This window comes from Aspergillus brasiliensis, assembly GCF_001889945.1.
Source record: "Aspergillus brasiliensis CBS 101740 unplaced genomic scaffold ASPBRscaffold_1, whole genome shotgun sequence".
Taxonomy (NCBI): domain Eukaryota; kingdom Fungi; phylum Ascomycota; class Eurotiomycetes; order Eurotiales; family Aspergillaceae; genus Aspergillus; species Aspergillus brasiliensis.
The window spans coordinates 2422537-2445391 of NW_027137442.1; the positions used below are offsets into that span (position 1 = coordinate 2422537).

Consider the following 22855-nt stretch of genomic DNA (forward strand, 5'->3'; position numbering starts at 1 on the left):
AGCCCAAGGGATTCCGAGTGATACTGGTGCTGCAGCCACCCCAGCCACCATTGCTCCTATCCGTTTGTCTTTGCGACAGTGCTGTCGTGTTCATTGTCTAATCAAGTACAAGCTCTATGGAATGGCGCTTGCTTCCATAAGCAACTCGTTGCACATATGCTTGCTGTCCTAAAGCCAACAAACGAGACTTATGCATGAACTGTTAGGCATACCATAATTCTCTGCATACTACCTCATCGAAAAGCAATAAACATTTGGTTCTTACCTCTCGGGTACTAATAACTATTCCTCACAGACTACCCCTACAGTCCCACTGGTCACGTATCTGACCTCATCCTACCAGGTAGAATACAATGACTACACCTCCCTCCCCTAACATTCTCATCTCCGCCATATTCGGCATCACCGCCCACCTAACCTACTTTATCCACGCCGACCTCGAAAAACACGTCGTCTTCCTCGCCAACTGTCTCATCTTTTGGCCCTTACTTGGCCTAATAGCCCTCTTCATCCTCGGATACAGAGAGACATCCCAATGGATAGGACTAGCTATACTGACCTTCCACGCCTCACTGCTGGCATCTATAGCTATCTACCGATACTTCTTTCACGCGCTGGACAGATTTCCAGGTCCACGACTGGCAAGAGTTACAGCGTTGTGGGATTTCAGGAATACAGTGGTAGATGCAAAATGGTATATCAAAGTGAAGGAATTGCATGGGGTGTATGGGGATGTTGTTCGGATTAGTATTCCTCTCTTCCCTGTTTTCTTGTGTCGAACTGAATGGTCTGTAAAGTTTCTGATTGTGTAGAACCCAGGGAACTCTCAATCAATGATCCATTGGCAATCAAAGATATCTATGGTGTGGGTACCACATGCGTGAAGGGGCCGTTCTATGATCTACATTATCCGCATCGATCGTTGCAGATGGCGAGGGATAAGGCGTTTCACTCGAAGAGAAGGAGGTTGTGGGATCGGGGGTTCACATCGAAAGGTAGATCCCTACACTTATCTGCAGATCGAGTGGTTGATGTGATGACTAGCACTGGCTGGTTATGAGCCATATATTCTCGAGCACTGCAAAGATATAGCTCGGGTTATTGAATCCCGATCGTCGCAGGCACAGGAGGCTACAGCGTTGATTGATGGGTTTGCATGGGACTCGATGGGGATATTTGCGTTTGGGAAGTCTTTCAATATGCTGCATGGAGCGCCGCCGAAAATGCTGCAGATGATGAGGATGATGGGGCGCGGGGCGAGTGCCCTACTGTCCTCGATTTGGCTGGTTATACTCATGAGGGGGATGGTGGGAGTGAGGCGGTTTACAGATAAATGGTTGGAGTGGTGTGCACATTGTGTGAAGGAGAGAAGTAAGGTATGTTTGCAGTTACTGTCTATTCTGAGTTGGAGGATGGTATGGGCTGATGTGACTCAGGTCAAGTCTGATCGTCAGGATCTCTTCAGCTATTTGATCGAGGAGCCAAGCTCTGAGGGAGGCCAATCCATAGGTGGCGTTGATGGGAATCTGGTTCGCGATTCAGAGCTCGCTATTACGGCTGGCAGTGATACCGCAGCCAGCACCCTTAATGCTTTGTTCTATCTGCTGGCACGACATCCGGATAAGTTGCGCCGGCTGCAGGAGGAGATAGACTCTGCTGTTCCAGCTGGGGAGGAGCTATCCCATGCGGCTTTGGTGAAGAAGCCGTATTTGGAGGGCTGTATCAATGAGAGCCTGCGTCTCTGTCCGGCGGTTTTGAGCGGATTGCAGCGCGAGACAGGACCAGAAGGTCTCCGAACGGCGGGTGTCTATATCCCGCCGGGGATGATAGTGTCTGTGCCGACATATACTGTTCAAAGAGGTAGACTATTCATCTCTCCGTTTAGAGATAAGAGCTGACCTCGTTCACCGTCTAGACCCGCGTAACTTCCCCCGTCCCGACGAGTTCATACCTGAAAGATGGTCCACTCTGCCAGAGCTAGTCATCCATAAAGAGGCCCTGAACGCATTCTCAAGCGGGACATACTCCTGCGCAGGGAAAGCATTTGCGATGATGGAGATGCGACTGCTCGTTTCCACGATCGTGAAGCACTTCGACATCGAGTTTCCACCAGGAGAAGGACAAGAATCGTTGGAGAGATTGGGAGGAACAGGACCACTAGATTGTTTCACGACACATATCCCACAGTATCATCTTCTTTTCAAGAAGAGATAGATAAATAGATTGCAATACAGTGTTGTGTTACTCCATACCATAGCTAGGTTGTCAATGTAGTGACCATAGGCATCTCCCGTTACTGTTTCACTCCATTCACAGGCCGCATCCGGCCAGGCAGGAAACACGGTTAAGGCAGGGGTTTCAACCAAGGAACTCAACTTAAAGCAGCTCGAATTCCGTCTGACTTCAACTGCTTTATCCCTGTCTACTGCCACTACTGCTGAAATTTCTTTCATGGCTAATTTTGATCCTCTCACCTCCGTCTCACTTGATCATGACCTCCGAAGAGGAACAACAGCGCACAGGCCAGCGGCCCAGCATCAGCATGTACGATCCCGCCCGAGACCGCTGGGAGGAGCAGCCCATTGTTCCTGTTGAACCCGTGCCAGCTTCAGCGCCTATCAAGGACACATCATCTCAGACATATGAAGCCAAACCGGTAAGTTAGTTATTTCCTTTTTAGATTCAGTTCATGCGAGAATTGTCAGCCTAGTGGAGAGAGCAAGTGGAGTCCTGCAGCGTTCATCCACTGCGAACTAAAGTGGCGCTTACGCTCGGCGGAGGCGGTGATTACTTATTCTTCCCGCAAATAAAAGAGTCCGAAAGAAAATGCTCCTGCGCGTCTGTCTGTCTATCTCACGGCGCGATATTCTTAGTGTTCCATCTTCTTCCCATTGCAGGATATCCGGAACTAATTGTGGATAATTCTTGGGTCTTTCTATATAGGTTCATGATTCTACTGTGACTTCTACAAGTGAATCGATCCCTCTTCCCCAAACCAGCATCACCGATCCTTCTCAACGACCGGAGCAACAGCAGCAGCAGCAGCAGAAGCAGCAGCCTCCCATTCCGACACCTCCATCCTCTCAATCACGCCGCAACCGCAAAATAAACAAAATGGGTGACTACTCTCGCTCTGGCTCCGCGGACGTCTACGCCGAGCAGAGCTCTCCTGCGGCCGATAGCCACAAACGCAAGCTAGAGGACGAGACGTCGGAGCAGCAGCCACCCGCCGACCAAGTGAACGACCGTCCCATATCGAAGCGCAAGCGTCTGGAGGAACGACACCAGAAGCTCCGGAAACGCGGACAGGCACCTCCTTCGGCGTACTCGCGCCGCGATGGCGACGAGGCATCAGCACGCGCCGCACCGCAGCCACGATCGCCCTCACCGCCCCTTCCTCCGCGGTCTCCGTCGCCTGAAGTCCAGGCGCGTCAGCGTAAACGACCCGGTGGTGGTGCGCGGCGCGGCCTCGTGGACCCGCAGACGCTGCGCCGGCGACAGGAGGAGCGTGAGCGCGCGCTGGAAGAAGATGCGATGCGCAACTCGCAGAGCCGAGGTGTGACGGATATCGTGAGACAGCATTACAATGCGGTTCCGCAGCGCGGCCGGGAGTGGCGCAAGACGGAGAGTAAGATTAAGGGGCTACGGAGCTTCAACAATTGGGTGAAGAGTACGTTGATTCAGAAGTTCTCGCCGGATGAGGAGTTCGTGGCGCGGGCGATTGGGACGAAGGATTGGGCGGATGGCACTGGACCGCCGCCGATGGAGGAGAAACGGCTACTGGTGATTGATCTGGGCTGTGGCAAGGGAGGCGATCTGGGCAAGTGGCAGCTGGCGCCGCAGCCGGTGGATCTCTACGTGGGATTGGATCCGGCGGAGGTGTCGATTATACAGGCGCGCGAGCGGTATGCGGGGATGCGTTCGGGCCGGGGACCTCGTGGTGGTGGACGGAGGGGAGGACCGCCTTTGTTCCATGGCGAATTCCGGGCGAAGGATTGCTTTGGGGAGTGGTTGGGGGATGTCGACATTGTTCAGCAGGTGGGAGTGGATGCGAATGTCGGACCAGGAGGGTCAATGATGGCGTCGCGATGGGGTGGTGGTGGGTTCGATGTGGTGGCGTCCATGTTCGCCATTCATTATGCGTTTGAGAGCGAGGAGAAGGCTCGGCAGATGCTGCGCAACGTGGCAGGCTGTTTGAAGAAGGGTGGTCGGTTCCTGGGCGTGTGTCCCAACTCGGATGTTATCAGTGCCCGCGTGGCCGAGTTCAATGCCAAGCGCAAGGACCGCGAGGCGGCGAAGCAGGACGCAGAGCCGGAGGACGGTGAGGTGGAGGAGGAGGCGAAGGCCGAATGGGGGAACTCGATCTATCGGGTGCGATTCCCTGGGGATACGCCAGAGGATGGCATATTCCGGCCGCCGTTCGGATGGAAGTACAGCTACTTTATGGAGGAAGCGGTGGGCGAGATCCCGGAGTATGTGGTGCCGTGGGAGGCGTTCCGAGCGTGAGTTCCTCTTTTCGAGTCTGAGACTATCAATCGGATACTAATGAAGTAGATTGACGGAGGAGTACAATCTGGAGCTGCAGTACCGCAAGCCGTTCATGGAGGTGTGGCAGGACGAGAAGGACGATGCAGAGCTGGGTCCGCTGAGCGAACGGATGGGTGTAAGAGATCGCACGACGGGCGAGTTGACGATGACGCCGGAGGAGCAGGAGGCAGTCAGTAAGTATTTCCCAGACTGAAGAGCTGAAAGTGATGGATGCTAACGGGACAGGTTTCTATCATGCGTTCTGCTTCTACAAGGTCTGATGACTAGACAACATAGAAAGATGAGGGTAAATAGGATGTAATCAGCGAACATAATCATTCCATATACCTACCTGATTCAATCATTGTAGACTGCTCTGCCCTCTATCTCAGACTCGAATGCTGCAGTGATATCGATAAGATAAAGAAATCTCTCTCCAAAAGCCATACTTCCCAAAATAGCCTAGCGCCGCGCATCGCGTCGCGTCTTTCAACTTATCTTTATCCATCCATCGTTAAGCATCAAAGACATATCAAACAAAGAAACCTACACCATATACCCTCTTCACCTCTCACTCTATACTCTCCTTCATACCTATACCTCCGCACCCACAACCTACCTCCCACAACCACCGAAGCCAACCCCACATCCACTTTCAACCAAAAGCAAAAGCCAAAATGCCCAAACGCGCACCTACCGCACGACCAGGGAGAGAAAGAGAAAGAGAAAGAGACACAACTCCCCCTCTCCCGCCCTACCAACCGCCCACCAGCACGCTCACCACTCTATCCCACCAACCCACCACAGCTCCGGCGCTCTCCGCCCTTCTCGCAGCTCACACCGCATCAACCCTAAAGACGCACCTGCAACACGCACAGGAGAAACTCACCGACGCAGCGGGGGAGATTAACGAGCGGTTAACGGATGCTAAAGAGAGGAGTAAGAAGTTCAGAGAGAGGAGGAGGAATCTACGGAGATCTGCGTCGGAGAATAACGGTGATGGTGCAGAAGAAGGAAATGGAAGTGGGGATGAGGATGATGGAGACGATGGGGTTGATGGGATTGAGGAGTTCGAGGAAAGAGTGAAAGAAACTACCAAGATACTGGAGGAGACTATTCGGGGTGTTATTGATGCGGAGGTGAAGGGGGAGGAAATCGGACAGGTTCTTTCGGGGTTGGAGGGGGGTGTTGCTGAGCGGATGAGGGTTAGGGAATCGAGGAGAAGTAGACGACGGTTGAGGGGGCATCATCATGGTGATAATGATGAGGAAGGAGAGGGAGAGGAGGATGGAGGGGCAGAGGACGTGGATGAAGATGAGGAGGGTGCGGCGGCGGTGCCGTTCCTGGCGCAGTTTGAGGACGAGCTTCGGGGGAAGATGGATGAGTGGAATGGGATGAGTTTGACGAGACGGTATATCCATCCCCATAATACTATACTTCCACGGGTCTATTTCTTACTAACTATGGCAATGGTAGGTACTCAACAAACAACTCCTACATAGGCTTCTACAAAGTCATCCACGAAGCCAAACATATCGGCGACGATATCCCTCCTCCACCCCATCCATCGACGTGGTTCGCGCACTTGGAAGATCCAGCTCAACCACCATCCCACCATCCATCTACTACCTCCACTGCCTCCAACACCACGAACAGCAGAAAAACCGCCCGCTCTCGGTCCCACCAACAACCCTCACACTCAAGCAATGAACAAGATGATGACGATGATGATGACGAAATCGCCATCCAAACCGAACGCATGTCCCTAAAATGCCCGCTCACGCTCCTCCCCTTCCGCGACCCCGTAACCAGCACGAGATGCCCACATAGTTTCGAGCGCGAGGCAATATTCACCATGATTAGCGGAAGTAGTCAGACGGTACCTGATCCGAGGGGGGAATCTGCTGCTGCTTCTGGTGGTCGAAGAGCGAAGCGCGTGCGCAGCGTCAAGTGTCCTGTGTGCGAGGTGCAGTTGACGGAGTTTGATCTGCGGAGTGATCCTGTGCTTGTGAGACGGGTGAAGAGGGCGGAGTTGAGGGAGAGGGAGAGGGAGATGTTGGATGATGATGATGAAGATGGAGATCAGGATGGGGATGGAGAGAAGGGTGGAGGGGGAGGGAAGAGGAAGAGGAGTGGGAGAAGGAGGGTGAGTGCGGTTGAGATTGGGAGTGAGGATGATGATGGTGATGGGGAGGCGATGATTCGGGTTAAGAGGGAGAGAGCAATGTCACTTGCGAGGATTAAGCAGGAGAGGGCGGCGTCGATGTTTGGGGATGGGGATGGGGATGGAGATGTGGAGGAGGTTGAGAATGAGGTTGATGTGCATGATGGACAGGAGGGAGAGGAGGGGGAAGGGGAAGAGTATGATTCTATGTATGATGAATGATTTAGTTATCGAGTACAGTTCTATTCTGCTAAACAATCAGAGTAGACTTCATTCTTATTTGCCTATCTCTATCTGAAATCCTCCTTATGTAGCTGCAATAACACGGGTATAATAAATACAAAACAGCCGTTGAAACCGTCCCATTGAAAGATCGAAACACCATCCTCCATTCACAATCATTAGGGCATTTCGATCTTCTCCTCGCATCTGTTCCAGACAGCATGCAACTAGATCCGCACCTGTGCAAGAAACAACAACCGAACCGCGGCATTCGAGTAATCAAGTAAAGAGTCGAGTACTGGTCGACAACAAGGCACAGCTAGAATAAAATGCTGCTTCTTCTGCTGCTTCTTCTGTTGCTACTACTGCTGCTGCTTACTTGGTAATCAAGTTCAGATAATCGGCCACGATAAGCGTCACCATCCTGTGTGGGTCTGGGGTTAGCCAACGGCAACTAGTTCATGATAATGGTGGAGACACTAACGCATGAGGAGCGATCCGCACATAGTACGTTCCGAATCCGCGGTAGAACCGCAACCAGCCCTCCTCCTGGACGACCTTACGCGCGCAATCCAACACGCCCTTGTAGGGGAGCTGACCGGTCTTGGGATCCTTCTGCTGCTTCTGCAGACGAGTCTTGACAAAGTCGAAAGGGAGCGAGAGGAAACTGGCAAAGAATCCCGCAATGGCGGAGGCGGCAAAGGTCTGGTTCTGAGTCGACAGGGAAGTATGCTTCTTGAGCTGCGCCTTGGACTCGGCAAAGAAGGTCAACTGGCCGACGTTGAGCGCCATGGCACGGATGACGGTGGGGAAAGCACCCGCCCACAGAGCCGGGACACCTTCGTGCTTGGAGATGCGGAAGAGTGCATCCATGACGGATCGGTAGTTGGCCCGCGCCTCGGGAGGCTTGAGACCGTCCGACTGCATGCGCACCAGCGCCAGATCAGCCGGGTTTCCAATCATGGCGGCAATACCACCGGCAGTCAAACCAGCACCGGCACGTTCAGCGAAGGTGACACTGCGGTTGGCGGCTTCGGCACGCTTGTTGAGAGTCTTGCTGAAGGTGTCGAAGAAACCCAGTCGGGCGGTGGTGTAGACAGCCTGACGCAGCAGTCCAGCCGATAGACCAGTGTACAGATCAAGCACCTTGCCTGAGGCAATGATGTCGCGAGCCACGCCAAAAGCAGACGGGCGGGGACCAGTGCGCACACCTTCACCGGCGAGCTGCAGACGGACCTTGATCATGTCGATGGGCTGAATCACGACCGTAGCAGTCATGCCAGCAAGGCCACCGTTCACAAAGGGAAGAGCAGCACGGGTGTAGGGGTGATGGAGGAAATCGATGGTAGGCTGGGGCTCTTTGGCCGCGGTAGGGGACGCCATGTTGACAACGAAGCAGGATTCACACCAGATCTAGATGGTGAACGAGGGTTAATGCGGAGACTTTAGATGGTGAGGCAGATGAGACGCGCCGAACGAGGGATTCAAGAGGAGGAACACAGATGAACGAAGGATAAAACGCGAGATAAAAAGGCAACACAATACGCGGTGGGGGTGCAGGGAAGAGACCATCTGGCCATAAAAGAACTGAGTGTCTGGCGCAGCAAAGAGAAAGACGAGATTTCTTTGCCAGGCACTTCAGCATGACCGACCGTGACGTGAGGAAGGGGCGGGAGGGGAGAGTCAACGTACCGTGGATTGATTGCACAACTGAGGCAATGAGGGGGACCCGGAGAGTCACGAAAAGCGCCGACGAGAATGAGTAGGAAGTGGTGAACCGGTTTTGGAGGAGGTGCGAAGTTAAACCGTCAGATGATTGGAAGCGGACGAAGAAGGCGACGAAGAAGTGAGGAGGCGAGAGGCCAGTGAATGAATGAATATTGGCAGGTTGTACAACTCGAGGCAGGGAAGACGTAGTGGGTGATTCTTGATACTTATAAACTGGTGTACGAGTAAGGTAGCATCCACGGGGATTCGATGATGTATTTGTATGCTTTTGATTCTATCCGAGAAGCCGACCAGAAACACAAGCAGTAACTGCTTGACTCTCTCTTGAAGCCTCTCCAGACTGGGGAACTATTTCCATCCCCACTTTGTTAGCCGATGCCAAACTTAAGGCCCGAGCGATCGATGAGGATTCTAGTAGCTAGTGAGTATACTCAAGTACTTGCTGCACGATGCCGCCAGCTGGAAAATGCGGGGTTGCCACGTCTGATGCTTTCCTTTCCCTGTTGTTGTTGCTGTTGATTGTGTCTAGAATGAAGGTATTCTGTTATCTACGAATCTCGTGATCATCTCTCTCCCTTCTCTAACAGTATTCTAATATTTTCAAAACGTGAAGTGTACTGCAAATGTTGAGAAAAATGGATACAGACAGCTGCTAATACCAAAACGTCATGGCGGGGAATAATCATCCATCATACATAACTTTCCTTACCGTAACGGGACGGGACCACTTTCTTGTCACTCCCCCCACACACACTAAACCCCATCGGGACTAACTACGAGAACGGTCCGGTTTGCGCTGCTTCTTGCCGCCTTCCCGAGGTTATCATTCTCCTCCCTTTCCCCATTCCTGACTAGTTTGTTAGTAATAAGTAATGTCCGTATTAATGCAGCTGGAATTATATTTTCCAAAGCTTGGTCTTTGTCGATCAGTCTAAGGTAGGTACTTGTTCACGTCGGAGAAATCTGGTCATATAACATATTCTTTTTTTCAACTTCATTATACTATCGACAACAGTATATGCTTCTGGAAACGAAACAGTAGAATATACACCATATATCTATAGTATCACAATGAATGCGTTTACCGGAATAATTATATCCAGATGTCGTACTGAATGCTGGATTATCTATCACATCTCCTTTCTCCCGCGATTCCTCCGACTTTCGGCCCTTCCCCCCTGTGCTGCTGCCACTGTCAGCCGGAGAAGAACTCCTCCGTGCTTAACTTCAGTGACAAAGTGTTGACTACTCAGTGGCTTAGCAATCTGACTATGGCAGTCAAGTAACCGGGAACGTGGATGACTCGGTTGGTAAGGGTTTGTTGGCTATATGCCGGAGCACTGATCTCCTAGTCCACTTTTACAATAGTTACTGTTGGGAATCTACAACAATAGACCCATAAATGCTGGTAATACTCACGGTATCGTAATTACATCTCCAGAAAAGGGTCCTCTCTATCACCAACTATCCTAATGAGACACGAGATCCCCATACGGAACACTAGATAGTGGATGGACTGGGGCGAACGGATACCTACGCGGTAACCACTCCCCCTCTGGCGGCAGCAGGACTCGGGATCCCGGAGCGGGTGAGGCGGGTATCGGTAGTCGCGCGCGGTGAGAATCACTTCTAACCCTCGGTAACAGTCCCGGGTCCAGGACCCAGCAGGTGTAATCATCGGCTTGATGACTGGCTGGCTTATCCTGTCAGGAGGCCCAGGCCAGGCCAGAAGAACGGTTTAGCTACTGGGGCTTAGATTACGATCCTGCCTGTGGGGACAACCTGCCACAAGCGAGCTGTGCCTGTGCCAGCTTGCAAAGAAAACAGCCGATTCTCGCTGGAATGCCCATCTCTATCGGAGTATTGTTATCTGCATGGATCTGTCGTATATCCATCTGGCGGCCTATATTGCTCCTTGTATCCGGCGGAATAGCCGACTTGGTTTATCCCCCCTCTGCTCCCTGCTCTGCCTCATCATTACCGCCCGCGCGGCCGAAATTGAAGGACCGGCCGCCCGTCGTTTCTGGCTGATGATGTGGTCGTAGACTTGCAAATCCTGCGGGTTAGTCCGCCCAATGCCTGCCTCCGCGTGTCCTGCTCCCATTGATTTGGCGGCCGTGGCTGGCCGTCGGAAGCCGTAGTTCTACGCGATGCTCGCCAGCGCCAGCTGTGCTCTAGCTGCGCTAGATGTCGCCCGACGCACGCGCGCGTGCCTTGCGAGAATGGCGTGTACTCTGCCGAGCTAACGCCGATTTTTCTGTCTCAAATTCTGCTTTTGAACAGCCATTGCTCCGAGAGGTACTCGTCCGAGCGAGAAGAATACAGCGGGCTGCGGTGAATGCTGTAGATGCCTGTGCCGATGCTGCACCCAGCTGGACTTACTTGGCTGTCCATAATGATTGTGACGTCTCCACCCGATTGTACGAGCACCCTGCCATGACTAGCGAGATGCACAGGGTCTCCTTGATGCAGGCTTGGGGGTATGTGCATTGCTGCATCAATGGTCCGATGAAATTGTCGTCAGCCGTATGAAAGACGCTCTAAAATTCGTGCCCAGTTCTCGTACGCGTGGGGGTAGATTGCAAGCTAGAAGAGACTCGCGCCGCACACAGACTGACGGGAGTATAATCTGGACCTGAGTATGTTAGCGTTGATCATGTCTAAAACAGGCGACCTACCAGCAACGACCAGCATTGCTGCTTCAGAATATATACATCTGCTTCATCCCTCGGACCCCCTCCTTGAACAACTCCTTGTCCAGCCGACCGAGGAATACATACAGCGCATACATGAGCAGCAATAAACGCTTCGTCATCCCCGAGATATTGTACACCGTACATGGGGAACTGCTGGCTGCCAAGCAGATTACAGTCTTTGGCGAATACAAGTTCAGCGATCAAGTCGGATGCAAAGTAGCAGCACCACTCCAACATAATCATGGGCGGTTCCCACGAGCTGCCATCTGCATCTGTCTGCGCGGGATAGAGGGCGTGGCAGAACCTCGAATGCACGACAGAAGCTTTGATCCGAAATTATGCATAGCGGTGCTCAAGAAACCACCGCTGATTCTGCTCCGTTTGGCATGTTCTTTTTGGTTCGTCACGTTTAGGAGATTCTTCGTCCCCAGGTGGATCATTCCGTAGTGGACATACTTCCGTAGGTCTTTCCCTCAAACGTAGAAATATATCCTTGTCCGTACTGCCTCAAGCACAGCGACTGGTGTTAACAATCCAATCTTGGTATACACCCCTTGTTTGAAAAAGGGGACTAGGGATGAAGGACGGTATTTTTTAAATGGTAAGACATGTAGCATGTAATAGAGTATAAGGAAAGCCAAATCGATCACACCCTAGAAAACTCCCCTCGGAAAATAGAGTGCGTCCGTTGATGCAAGCCTACAGACTTCATTCGCGTCAGCATGCAGCTCGCAACTCTAACTCGCGTGATCAAAAATAGGGCCAAAGGAGGGCTGTTTGAAACTCACGTCGACATGAAACATGCCTCACCTCCTTGCATGAAATGGGCAATTATAGCGATAGTTACTTGGTGATAGGTTGCGTGAACCATGCCGAGTTTGAAGTACTTTGTAGTGATTGACATAGTAGCTGATGACGCTGGGTCGGAACCTGGGATGACTGTCTGCTTCAGGGTGTCAGGTGGTAAATTACCTAAACTTTGACTCCAGACCGTCTGAGACCTGAGTTAAATGAATAGAAGGTAAAGACTTCACGGTCGGCATATAATAGTAATCGGTAACAGGGGCAGCGTTGCAGAGAAAAGCAACGAGAAAGTCGCAGACGCTAAACGGCGATCACATGTGGAGTCAAAGGATCGACCCCTGTTCATCCCGTGACCCGCTGTGGATTCAAGAAGTTCCGCTACGATGGTGGTTAAGGTGTACAATGCTTACAGAGGACGTAGAGTAAACTCTGAAAATGTCAATTTCTAATCGTTATCTCGACTTCTAAAGAAGCCAAAACCCAAAAGGAAATGCCAATGGTATTTTCCCCGCCGGCCGGGGTAGGCCACACATGGTAGTGGAAGATTCAAATGACCCATGATTGGAAACGCAGCACGCCATGCAAGATATCAAAAGCAGACAAAAGGAAATATGTTAACAAAATGCGAAACAATTTACTGAGGCACCGGACCGGCCGCAATGACCTCGGGCGTCGCTTGGTCAGCGTACTTGCCGAAGTTGTCGTTGAACAGCTTGGCAAGCTTGTTGACCTCATCGGTAAAGTTCGTCGAGGCGGTCCAGCTGTTCTTGGGGTTGAGAAGCTCGGAAGGAACACCGGGGCAGGTCTTGGGAACGTGCAGGTTGAACACATCGTAGGTCTCGTACTCAACCTCGTTGAGGGAGCCGTCGTGGATGGCGTCCAGGATGGCACGGGTGTACTTGAGAGGGCAACGCTTACCACCGGTGGTAGCGCCAGCACCAACCCAACCGGTGTTGAGCAGCCAGGCATTGGCCTTGTGCTGCGAGATCTTGTCCGCCAGCATGCGGGCGTAGCGCATGGGGTGCAGGGCCAGGAAGGGCTGGGCGAAGCAGGAAGAGAAGGTAGCCTGGGGCTCCGTGACACCGTCCTCAGTACCGGCCATCTTGGAGGTGTAACCCGAGATGAAGTGGAACATGGTCTGCTCGGTGGTGAGCTTGGAGATCGGGGGGAGGACACCACGGGCATCGCAGGTGAGGAGGATGATGTTCGAGGGGTGCTTGTCGGACAAGCAGGGGATCTTGGCGTTCTCAATGTACTCAATGGGGTAGGCGCAGCGAGTGTTCTCGGTAAGGGTGGAGTCGTCGTAGTTGACAACACGGGAGATGGGGTCAAAGACAACGTTCTCGAGGACGGATCCGAAGCGGATGGCGTTAAAAATATCGGGCTCCTTCTCGGCGGAGAGGCCAATGCACTTGGCGTAGCAACCTCCCTCAATGTTGAAGACACCACGGTCGGTCCAGCAGTGCTCGTCGTCACCGATCAGGGCACGGTTGGGGTCGGCAGACAGAGTGGTCTTGCCAGTACCCGAGAGACCGAAGAAGACAGTCACGTCGCCGTTCTTGCCCTCGTTGGCCGAGGAGTGCAGGGTCAGGACGTTGTGCTTGACGGGCATCTCGTAGAAGAGGACAGTGAAGACACCCTTCTTCATCTCACCAGCGTACTCAGTACCCAGGATAACCATCTCCTTCTCGGCGAAGTTGATGGCAACGGAGGTGGCGGAGGTCATACCCTCAGTGAAGCGGTTGGCAGGGAAAGAACCAGCGTTGTAGATAACATAGTCGGGGTGGAAGTGCTTCAGCTCCTCCTGGGAAGGGCGGATAAGCATGTTGCGCATGAAGAGAGCATGGTAGGCACGAGCGCAGACGACACGGACGCTGATACGGTATCTCTCGTCCCAGCCGGCGAAACCATCGATAACGTAGATGCGGTTACGGGTGTTGAGGTAGTCGACAGCACGCTCACGGTTGATGCGCCAGACCTGCAAATCGGGATGCCGTTAGCAAAAGGAGTCCGGATCATGGATGACGTCATCTGCGGAATCCCGACCAGGCGCAACCTGGCGAAACAAGCATTCTCAGGAACACAACCGGACAGAGCCCAAACTTTTTGGCGTCGCACAGCAATCGCAAGGAAAATGCCTCAAAAAGTTTATAATGAGGCATTTCTTGCGTTCCGATGTGCTGCCAGAAAAGCTTGGGTTCATGCCAGCTGCGGACCCATGCAAGGGATGATTCTCATGCGCGATATATTGCACTTGCAGGAGAACCCGGGGGAAAAAAAACAAGAAAGTAACAACGGAAAAAACACGTACATCAGGGGTCATGGGCTTGTTGACAGGTCCCCACCAGACATCGTTCTCGGAGGTCTCCTCCTTGACGATACGCTTGTCGGAAGGAGAGCGACCAGTCTTAGCTCCAGAGTAGGCAGTCAGGGCACCGCTGGAGGTGATAGCAGTACCAGTCTCGTAGACCAGAGCATCTTCGTAGAGAGCAGGGACAGCAGGGTTGGCAATCTATCTTAGTGAGCAAGGTGTCAATGACATTGCGACAAGTGAAGCTTACAATAGCAACGCGGTCATAGTCGATGTGGGCGTGTTCGTGAAGCTCTTCCTCGAGCTCAGTGTGACCCTTGCCCGGCCTGGAAGGTCATGGTTAGCAATGATCTATACCAGGCAAGGTTATAGATTGATATGCGACGCATTGCGCAAGCACTTTATGGTAACCCGGAGCAATGCGACAGCATATCAAGAAAGGAACAAATGGAAAAGATGGACAAGGATAAGACATACTGAACACCACCAGGGTGCAGAGCAGTGCGATTCACCGAAGCAGCAACCATGTTTCTTAGTGAGGTAGAATGATAATTATTGTTTCTTTGTTTTGCAAGTTGCTGTTGGAAGAAATCTGAGTAGAGAGGACCAGGTTCAGCGGGGGAATCGGGGGGTATATGAATGTTTGTCGCAGGGCTCATGATGGGAGCGATCCAAGACGCCTGAACGTGTGGAATTGCAGCTCGAAATGTTTACTCCACCGTTCCACGGAAGATGTCGGGGCAACAGACCGAGTCTCGAGTCTCGACGGCGATGGTTATCGTGAAAGAGTGGAAAAGGAAGACAAATGCCTCGAATAGAAGCCCGAAAAGTCCCGAACCCCAGATGTGGGCACGAGGTGGTCCCGGAAGGGATGGCGGATGCACCAACTAGATTTGAGCAAATAACACAAGCTTCGGAAACAGGATCAGAGATTTGAGGCGGTATCACGGATAGCGCGTCAGGGGATGATGAATTAATGTCTCATCAACGGCACTAGTGGGAGTTGGTACGCAGGCTTGGAGTGGTTTGGAGTACAGGGATGGGACGCTTAAGCTGCTAGTGAGGGCTAAGGTGGGAATTTCGTGGCCCCGACGCTACGGGAACGAGGTATTTATTATTTATTATGTGATTGTTCTTGTAGCCTTGCCGCGCGCAGCCACCACTGGATCATCGAGTGAATTGAGGGGGGCACTGAAGAGAGTCATTCATTTACAGTTCATATAATTCACTAGGTTCCAAGGACGACAGGACCGTCTACTGCTATTAGCTGGCGGAACAAATAACAATGAACGGAGAGCGACGGGGAGATGGAACGAGTTGGAGTGGTGACGTTGAATGAGCTCAATGCAAGAGGACGGAGTCTAGAGGCGATAACTAAAACGATCAAACTACCAAGAAACTAAAGGGAAATTGCGGGGGGAAGGCAGCTTTCTTCTTTTTCCTTTTTCTTTTTCTTTTTCGGCTAGGAGGGCTGGACTATACCCGACCAGGCGACTCCGTGTGTAATGCATTGCCAGGACTGGCTGAGGACGGGCACAGGCTGGAGACAAAGTTAGTAAACTTAGTCAACTTTTAGTACTTCCTTTCAAGTCTGGGCCCGACCAGAAAAGCAGAATGCAGCCATTGCGAATGGAATCCTTCCGAGTGACGAAATATCGGGGGGAGAATCTCGGGTTCCCCTCGTCCGCACTTTCCCGCTTCCGGTATCATCTTACTAATCCCTTTCCCGAAACGTTCCTGCTCAGCCACCAATCAGTGTCCGGATGTGCGACTGATTGACAATCCAACGTCACTATCGTGGGCAGAAGATATTGCCGTCTTTTCGGGCTCGAGCATTATTTTCGGATGTGCTGGAATTTGAGGCAAATGAGAGCTATCAGCTGGATCCGAGTCGCATTTCTGGGATTCCAGGTCATACCGATGCGTTCTTTTGCCATCGTAAACCGCTCGCTGCGGCCCCTTCACTATAGGAATATCCCTCATACAAAAGTCTCAGTCCTTATCTACGGAATGTATGCTTCAGATATGAGGTGCGTAGATGCTGAAAATTCCTTTTCAATTTCCCTCAGTTTCATTGGAAAAGGGGCTACCTCACAACCACGATAATTGCACATGATAGATCAACTTGGCCTCATTCCCGAGTTCCCAAGAATATCCGAGTTCCCGCCCCCGGCTTTGGTCAGGTGCCTGGAGTCCCCTCCGTTTTTGCCTCCCACGCGGACAATCAAAGGAATGGCGTATGACGCATTGGCCAAGAGACCGTCGCCCGGGATGTTATCACGGTAAATAGATAGTTAGTAGTATGCGACGGAGAATTAGTGCCCTGGCATTGAGGAATCAGCCACTGAGCCAAGATGTCACTGCGGTGTCTTTCCCAGTTTCCCCTAATCTGTACCCCGCATCCGAAGTGTGCCGGGGCCACGCGGGCCTTTTTCCCCGGATGTTCTCGTCCCCCTGGGGGGTTATCCGATTCCGGCTAGAGCGGTAGATTAAACGCTTTTCCGGTTTGTGGCTTCGGTAGTCTACTGCTCTGGGAAAGGGTCTGTTCGACTATTGATGATGATGGACAATCTATACGAGTGTTTTGGGATATTGTAGGATATCCGTTGCACAAGAAGTCACCTGCCTTACTCCGAGATTATTTATTACCTATCACTTAGGTTGATTTTCGTGTCGGATACGAACTGCAGTTCGGCTCCTCTAACGGGCTGTTAGCTTCCGTTGCTAATTCGATACATCTGGCTTCACCGACTTCTGCGCCACCACTTCATACATTGATTTTTAGCTCTAAGTTGTATTTATCTGCAGTTAGTTTGAGTCATTTTAGGAGTATGTACTGATTAGGGAGAAATAAGGCCGCAATTCTAGCAGTTTAGCCAGTAACTTGGGTACCAATCTCAGCTGTATCAATACTCCTCGTACTAACCACATTAGTATATATTTTCCTCCGCACTGGGCATCCAGTGGTGTACACACAACAATGGACTTCATACCGTAATGATTGCAGGCAGCGGAAACAGAATGATTCATGAATCAGCTAGTGGCCAAAGCGTCAATCTTTTTCACAATAATAGACTAGAATTCTCAAAAGCTAGCTGAGATAGTATGGTGGAGGCAACGCGACCTGGCGAATGAAAACAGTTCCCCGCGATTCTCCCTGTGCACCTGACACATTTCCACATTCGAAGTAATAATATATATGGAAACAATCGTCGAGTTGAAGGATTCGGCTCCATCTAGTCAGAACTCCGTAGTGAGCTAGCCAGCGGAGTAGACCTAATCGCTCTTCTAGACTGGCCGGCACGATCTCGCCTCTTCCTGATTCAGGCATCTGCCTAATATATGTGCGCGTGATGACTATTTCCCTGGCACTAGTCCATGTTGTCTTTTGCTCGGGTCATCTTCACCTGCTTAGAGTACGATAACCGGCGAAGCTATGCTGTCGGTTTGATGCAGGGCCCATAACACGCATCGGCAAGTTGTATCTGTCAGATAAGTTGAAATCTTTGACCTCGGAGGTTTTGTCCTGTAGACATTATAGTCGCAGACTCTTTGCCTCGAATCAAAATCTCTCGACACATTTGGCTTGAATTCCCTTGGAGCTGGCTGGCCCGCGTACATGCCCATTTCGAGATGTTAGGGAGGCAATCCTGATGAGTTGACAGACCTTGATGTTGCATCGTACAGGTTTACCTCGAAACAATTTACTCAGCCCTCATGAACAGTCTCATGATACTTTCCAAATGCGCCAAAATACACGCTTCAGTGACTCAATGCCCTTCGAGGAATATCTTTAGGACAGCAGAGCTCCAATTTAGTTTATAGTCGCTCCGAGAATGGAAAAGACGCCATCACCACCCAAACCTCCCGAGTACTCGACATTCGTTTCAAACAAGCCCAATAAGTGCAAATCATTCAACTACACTAGTCACCGTTTCGCAACTTCAGCCCTTGGCCATCGCAAATTACCGTTTTTATTACCTGTATATAGCACACAGTCAAGCGAGTTTCTCTGACAGCCTTGCACAAGACCGACACCACCCGTCCAGGTCTCAATTCCTGACTCGATGGACCCCTCTCCTGCAAAATATAGCATTCATCTCGCCTTGCACAATCCTAGCGCCGATTTGAAGCAACACGACCATCAGTGATCCTCAAGATCCACGTCTCAGCCTCAATTCCAACACCAAGTCTGCTGCTACCATGCTGCGTAAGCGATCATCCGATCTATATATCAACCTCAGCGTCTAATTTACCTTAATGACGCCTATCATCGTGTACTTAGGCAACTAGTGCCCATAGCCATATAAGCAGTACTGCACTCTGTCCAGCTTTACTCCAGCAATTGACGAGACAGGCACATACACTCCCCGATGACAGCTAGCCATAGCGCAACATGGCAACGCCGTCCAGATTTGCTTTGATGCCTCTAGGTTATCACCAACAACATGCGCATTGTCTCAAACTAGAGATATAAGAAGACATTGGATGCCCGCTGCAACAAGGTCATCCCGAGCAGCATCGCATCCGACTCATCAGTCCACAGCTCGCAGGCCTTGAAACCCCAATCTTGTCTCATTCTCTCAGAAATACACCGAGCTAAACCATGTCAAGCACAATGCAACCCTCTATCCTCACCATCGCTACCCTCATTCTGGCACTGCTCCAAGCAGCCGAGCCCGGAAAGCTGACCCTGAGCGAGGCCGATGCCATGATCTTCCGTGACGGCAACACGGGCAATCTCTCAGCACGAGTGTTCAGAATTTGGACGTCGACAACAACTGGGTTAACTGTGACATTCTAGTAAGAACATTGCCATTATCTTTATCCCAAGCAGCGAACTAGACCTGCACAAGTCCTACACACTAATGTCAATTCCTTCTTCTTAACACGACCTGATCTAACGCGCTACGCTGGGAAGAAAAAAAAAAAAAAGGAACCTGGAGGCGGTATGCTACTCGGGACAGAGTGGACGGTTTCAGTTGAACTACCCTGGCAACTGGCAATATTCGGATGATCCTCTACAGTGTCCATTGTTTGGTTGAGGACTCTGACTGAGTAGGGGAATGACTTTGTCATACCCACGCTGGTGAAACAGACAAGGGGCGGCGGGGGGAGGTGCAGTCGAAGGTATGACATGAATCGATAAGTAAAGAGATACTACTTGGAGCAATGATAGTCAACCATGCTACTAGATAATAACAAACAACCCCCAAAGCGACATTAAACCCTCTGGGGTCCCTACCACTACTTCAAGCGCAATCAACTGAGTTAGTGATATCGCATAAACCCTTAAACTAACCATGTAATATTCGTCGATCATCCATCATCAACATACCCCACCATCCAGCACACATACAAGTTATGCACCACCTTACAACACCCAATGCCTCCCCTTCACCCCCTAGAGAACATACTATACATAATGTACACTCTACAGCAAAATCGATGATCATATTATCCCACCAAAAGCAAATATTCACACAAAGAGGAAAAAGAAAGCAAAAATAATCATCTGCGCAGTGCACTCGCTTCTTTTCTTATCAACAAAACCCACCCAACAACGAACCATCCAACCAATCACACCACGCGGATCCCGCATCAGGCGGGGCGGGGCAAGTCAGAAGAATATCACGCGGCGGGGTCATCGCCAGCACAGCAGTGAATCATCGCTGTGGGATTATTAAATTATTCTTCTTTTCATCTCATCTCCTCCATCTCTTTGACTTGTTCTTCATCCAAGTTTCACGGTATTTGGCTTCTGCTTTGCTATTCAGGTGAGTTTGAAGAGGATTTACTTACACAGTTTACTCCCGGTGGTGATTAATGAACTATTTGCTAACTACGAACTCTTCTTTTGATGACTGCATGTAGTCAAGTTCAACTTCTTCTCTACACATCCAAATCTATCAATCAAAATGGCTGGTGCTCATCAAGCTTGCCCCTCTTGCGGTGCTGCCATTCCTGGCGAGACTAAGACTTGTGGATCTTGTGGAAAGGTATCTATCTATCTATTTATCTTTCTCAGTTCTTCTTGTTCTGTCTGTCTAGTCTAGCGGAAAATGAATGTTCGCTAATCTTGATGTTTGTATCATAGACCTGCCCTGTTTAAGACTCGCTCCGGTTCAGTTCAACCTAGAGATGATATCTGGCGTTATGGTGGGGGTGTTGTGTGCGGGTGAGGATGGGTAGGTGATATGATTGTATAACGGGTTGACGAGTGATGACGATGACGATGACGATGACGATAAATGTGAAATGCGATGAGTTGAATCAGACATTCTATGTTTCTTACTTCGTAGGGGTATGTAAATCACACCATATTTCTCATGTCCACGGTTCGATGCGACCGATCGGATTGCGTTGGGAAGCGCTCCATGCTTCCTTCCGGACTATCCTCTCTCGACCGAAGCATGGTTTCCGTGTCTTCTTTGTCTTCCTGCTCCTGTTTATCCTCGCTCTCTGAGGGCCGCGAGAATCGGTTGTTGAGGACCATAGAGTGGCGTTGAGGGTTGATCGTACTGTTGTTAGGTTGAGGTTCGTTATTTGAGAGAAGGACGACGGTGACCGGATGGTCGCAGATACGGGGTACTTTGAAGACGCTGTAGAGTGCGTTGAGAGCGGGTACTGATAGGCCGTGGACCACAATGGAGAAGAGAACTAGCCAGTAGACGACTGTATCCAATGGTTAGAAAGGGACTGTGGGTTCCGGATATGATGCATGCATACCTGGCACCATTGCAGCAGTCATGCTGTTGATTTCCTCGTCACTTTGTCCAGGGGGAGGGAACAGTCGGCGAGTGTATTCCACGTAGGAGACTGCACCGATTCCTATATATGTCTGAGCATGAGAGGTCTTGGAGGAAGGTCTGCAAGCTTACCGATTGGCCCAAAGTGACCTAGAAACAATGCCTCTTTCCAGTCTTTGCAGACCTTTGGCATGAAGCGATAGCCCACCAGAATGGCTGGGATGCGCCGAAACACCAGGATCATAAACCCCAGCGCAAACAGCCGCCAGAGGGTAATCCCGGTATCATGGGGACGTTGGAAATATTCCCATGGCATAGTCGCGCCCAGGAACATAAACGCTGCGAAATTTAGCAAGGTCTCCATGGTCGAGTTGAACGAATCATGTCGAGCTTGAATCTCTTCATGATAAAGCCCATTCCAGTTCAAGACACATCCAGCGACGAAGCAGGCGAGCGTCTCATCGGAGCCGAAACAGCCACAAGTGCCAACAAGGAGCAATCCAATTGCCACTGGGGCAAGTGTAAAGCTTTCGTAGTCGACCCACCTGTGCTTGGTTGCTTTCTTCAGCAGCTTCTGGCACACAAACCCTACGAGTGCACCATAAGCTGCACCTAATAGGATCATGTATAACACTCCTTCAATAGCCCAGTGTTTGAGCGCCACGCCTGCGCCGCCGCCGAAACGTCCAACTCCAGTTGTCCCGAGTACATCTGGGACTCCCCGCTCCAGGTCGAATTCTTCCAAGCTGAGGGTATTGGCCGGGGCTTCGGCATATCGCAAGAAAGAGACTCCGAGCAACAAGAGAGGAAAACCGAATCCGTCATTTCCACCTGCCTCCGCAGAGATAAATTCTCGTAGCGGTCGGCGGACGAAGTTGTCAGAAAATGGACCTTTCGCGATTGCCTGGGAAAGGACTGGATCTGTACAGGTCACGCAAGCGCTGATAATAACTGCTGAGAGCTTTTGTCGAGCAATTAGTCGCTTCCAGGGGTTACCATCGGTATTATAGAAAAGGGATCAGCGTACAAAAGAGATGCGTGGGATCACAAGCTTCACGCAGGCAGAAGTTGCAAGCCACGAGATAGTCATCAATGGTAATAGGCAGATGATCATCTCCACCAGGCGTTGCTTCAAGTACTTCTTGGGTAGTTCATATCCCACTTTGACTAACTGAACGCCAATAACTAGACGTGCCAAGCCCTGAATAATCAGCGCCGATTCTCTCTGTAGTGCTCGGTGGACTTACATAGGCTATCTCGCTAGTCTCATTGTCACCATCGCCTCCCCACTGAGAAACGGTCAGTAGCTTAGCACCAGCTGGCCCAAAGCAAATGCCAACAACAAAGGCAGGCACTGGGAGAGTTTAGCACCACACTCTTTAGTGTAGGATCATAATGAATCATACAAGCTTCACCAAGGTACCATCTTTGTTTCACCTTCAGGGAGACGAAGCCAAATAGGAGGATGTAAAGGCCTTGTGAGGTATTAGCTCCCTTCGCATACCGTATGATTATAGACTTCTTCTCACCTGCAACGGAAAGAACGAGGTTAAAATTGCTAATGTCAAGAATCGGATGCAACATCCCTGCTAACGCTAAACAGCTGTTGACTGGGTCCGGCTGGGGCAAGAAAAAGCCTCAATCCCAAGTCGAG

The 22855-nt window shown here is 51.0% G+C and overlaps 6 protein-coding genes across 6 annotated transcripts; 3 read left to right on the top strand and 3 right to left on the bottom strand.

Moving 5' to 3' along the window:
• The first annotated feature begins 182 nt into the window (after positions 1–182).
• ASPBRDRAFT_36878 (cytochrome P450) lies at positions 183–2243 on the top strand. The gene is made up of 6 exons (XM_067623597.1): positions 183–201; positions 296–747; positions 813–995; positions 1045–1376; positions 1437–1860; positions 1916–2243. The coding sequence occupies exons 2-6, from the start codon at positions 354–356 to the stop codon at positions 2212–2214; spliced, it is 1632 nt and encodes a 543-aa protein (XP_067484898.1). The 5' UTR covers positions 183–201; positions 296–353; the 3' UTR covers positions 2215–2243.
• Positions 2244–2290: 47 nt separating this feature from the next.
• On the top strand, positions 2291–4931 carry abd1 (mRNA (guanine-N7)-methyltransferase). Its single transcript, XM_067623598.1, has 4 exons — positions 2291–2656; positions 2944–4502; positions 4555–4721; positions 4774–4931. The coding sequence occupies exons 1-4, from the start codon at positions 2492–2494 to the stop codon at positions 4806–4808; spliced, it is 1926 nt and encodes a 641-aa protein (XP_067484899.1). The 5' UTR covers positions 2291–2491; the 3' UTR covers positions 4809–4931.
• Positions 4932–5204: 273 nt separating this feature from the next.
• Positions 5205–6913, top strand: ASPBRDRAFT_190942 (SUMO ligase MMS21; the record flags this gene model as incomplete). Its single annotated transcript, XM_067620305.1, has 2 exons — positions 5205–5938; positions 6004–6913. The coding sequence occupies 2 exons, from the start codon at positions 5205–5207 to the stop codon at positions 6911–6913; spliced, it is 1644 nt and encodes a 547-aa protein (XP_067484900.1).
• Positions 6914–7288: 375 nt separating this feature from the next.
• ASPBRDRAFT_190943 (putative mitochondrial dicarboxylate carrier protein) lies at positions 7289–8296 on the bottom strand (the record flags this gene model as incomplete). The annotated part of the gene is made up of 2 exons (XM_067620306.1): positions 7289–7337; positions 7398–8296. 2 exons carry the CDS (start codon positions 8294–8296, stop codon positions 7289–7291), a joined length of 948 nt encoding a protein of 315 aa, XP_067484901.1.
• Positions 8297–12678: 4382 nt separating this feature from the next.
• On the bottom strand, positions 12679–15111 carry acuF (phosphoenolpyruvate carboxykinase PCK1; the record flags this gene model as incomplete). Its single annotated transcript, XM_067619591.1, has 4 exons — positions 12679–14119; positions 14453–14653; positions 14703–14778; positions 14930–15111. The coding sequence occupies 4 exons, from the start codon at positions 15109–15111 to the stop codon at positions 12776–12778; spliced, it is 1803 nt and encodes a 600-aa protein (XP_067484902.1). The 3' UTR covers positions 12679–12775.
• A 5654-nt stretch (positions 15112–20765) lies between these two features.
• Positions 20766–22785, bottom strand: ASPBRDRAFT_190945 (putative plasma membrane antiporter; the record flags this gene model as incomplete). Its single annotated transcript, XM_067620307.1, has 7 exons — positions 20766–21127; positions 21182–21283; positions 21334–22162; positions 22229–22402; positions 22449–22555; positions 22608–22676; positions 22731–22785. 7 exons carry the CDS (start codon positions 22783–22785, stop codon positions 20766–20768), a joined length of 1698 nt encoding a protein of 565 aa, XP_067484903.1.
• Positions 22786–22855: the final 70 nt, after the last annotated feature.

What these genes read in the sequence shown, in the direction of transcription:
- ASPBRDRAFT_36878 (XM_067623597.1), top strand. Translation starts at nt 354, where the DNA reads ATGACTACACCTCCCTCCCCTAACATTCTCATCTCCGCCATATTCGGC. An exon ending in GTGTGAAGGAGAGAAGTAAG is followed by an intron (nt 1,377 to 1,436) that starts GTATGTTTGCAG and finishes GATGTGACTCAG; the next exon opens with GTCAAGTCTGATCGTCAGGA. An exon ending in GACATATACTGTTCAAAGAG is followed by an intron (nt 1,861 to 1,915) that starts GTAGACTATTCA and finishes TTCACCGTCTAG; the next exon opens with ACCCGCGTAACTTCCCCCGT.
- abd1 (XM_067623598.1), top strand. Translation starts at nt 2,492, where the DNA reads ATGACCTCCGAAGAGGAACAACAGCGCACAGGCCAGCGGCCCAGCATC. An exon ending in AGACATATGAAGCCAAACCG is followed by an intron (nt 2,657 to 2,943) that starts GTAAGTTAGTTA and finishes CTTTCTATATAG; the next exon opens with GTTCATGATTCTACTGTGAC. An exon ending in GGAGGAGCAGGAGGCAGTCA is followed by an intron (nt 4,722 to 4,773) that starts GTAAGTATTTCC and finishes CTAACGGGACAG; the next exon opens with GTTTCTATCATGCGTTCTGC.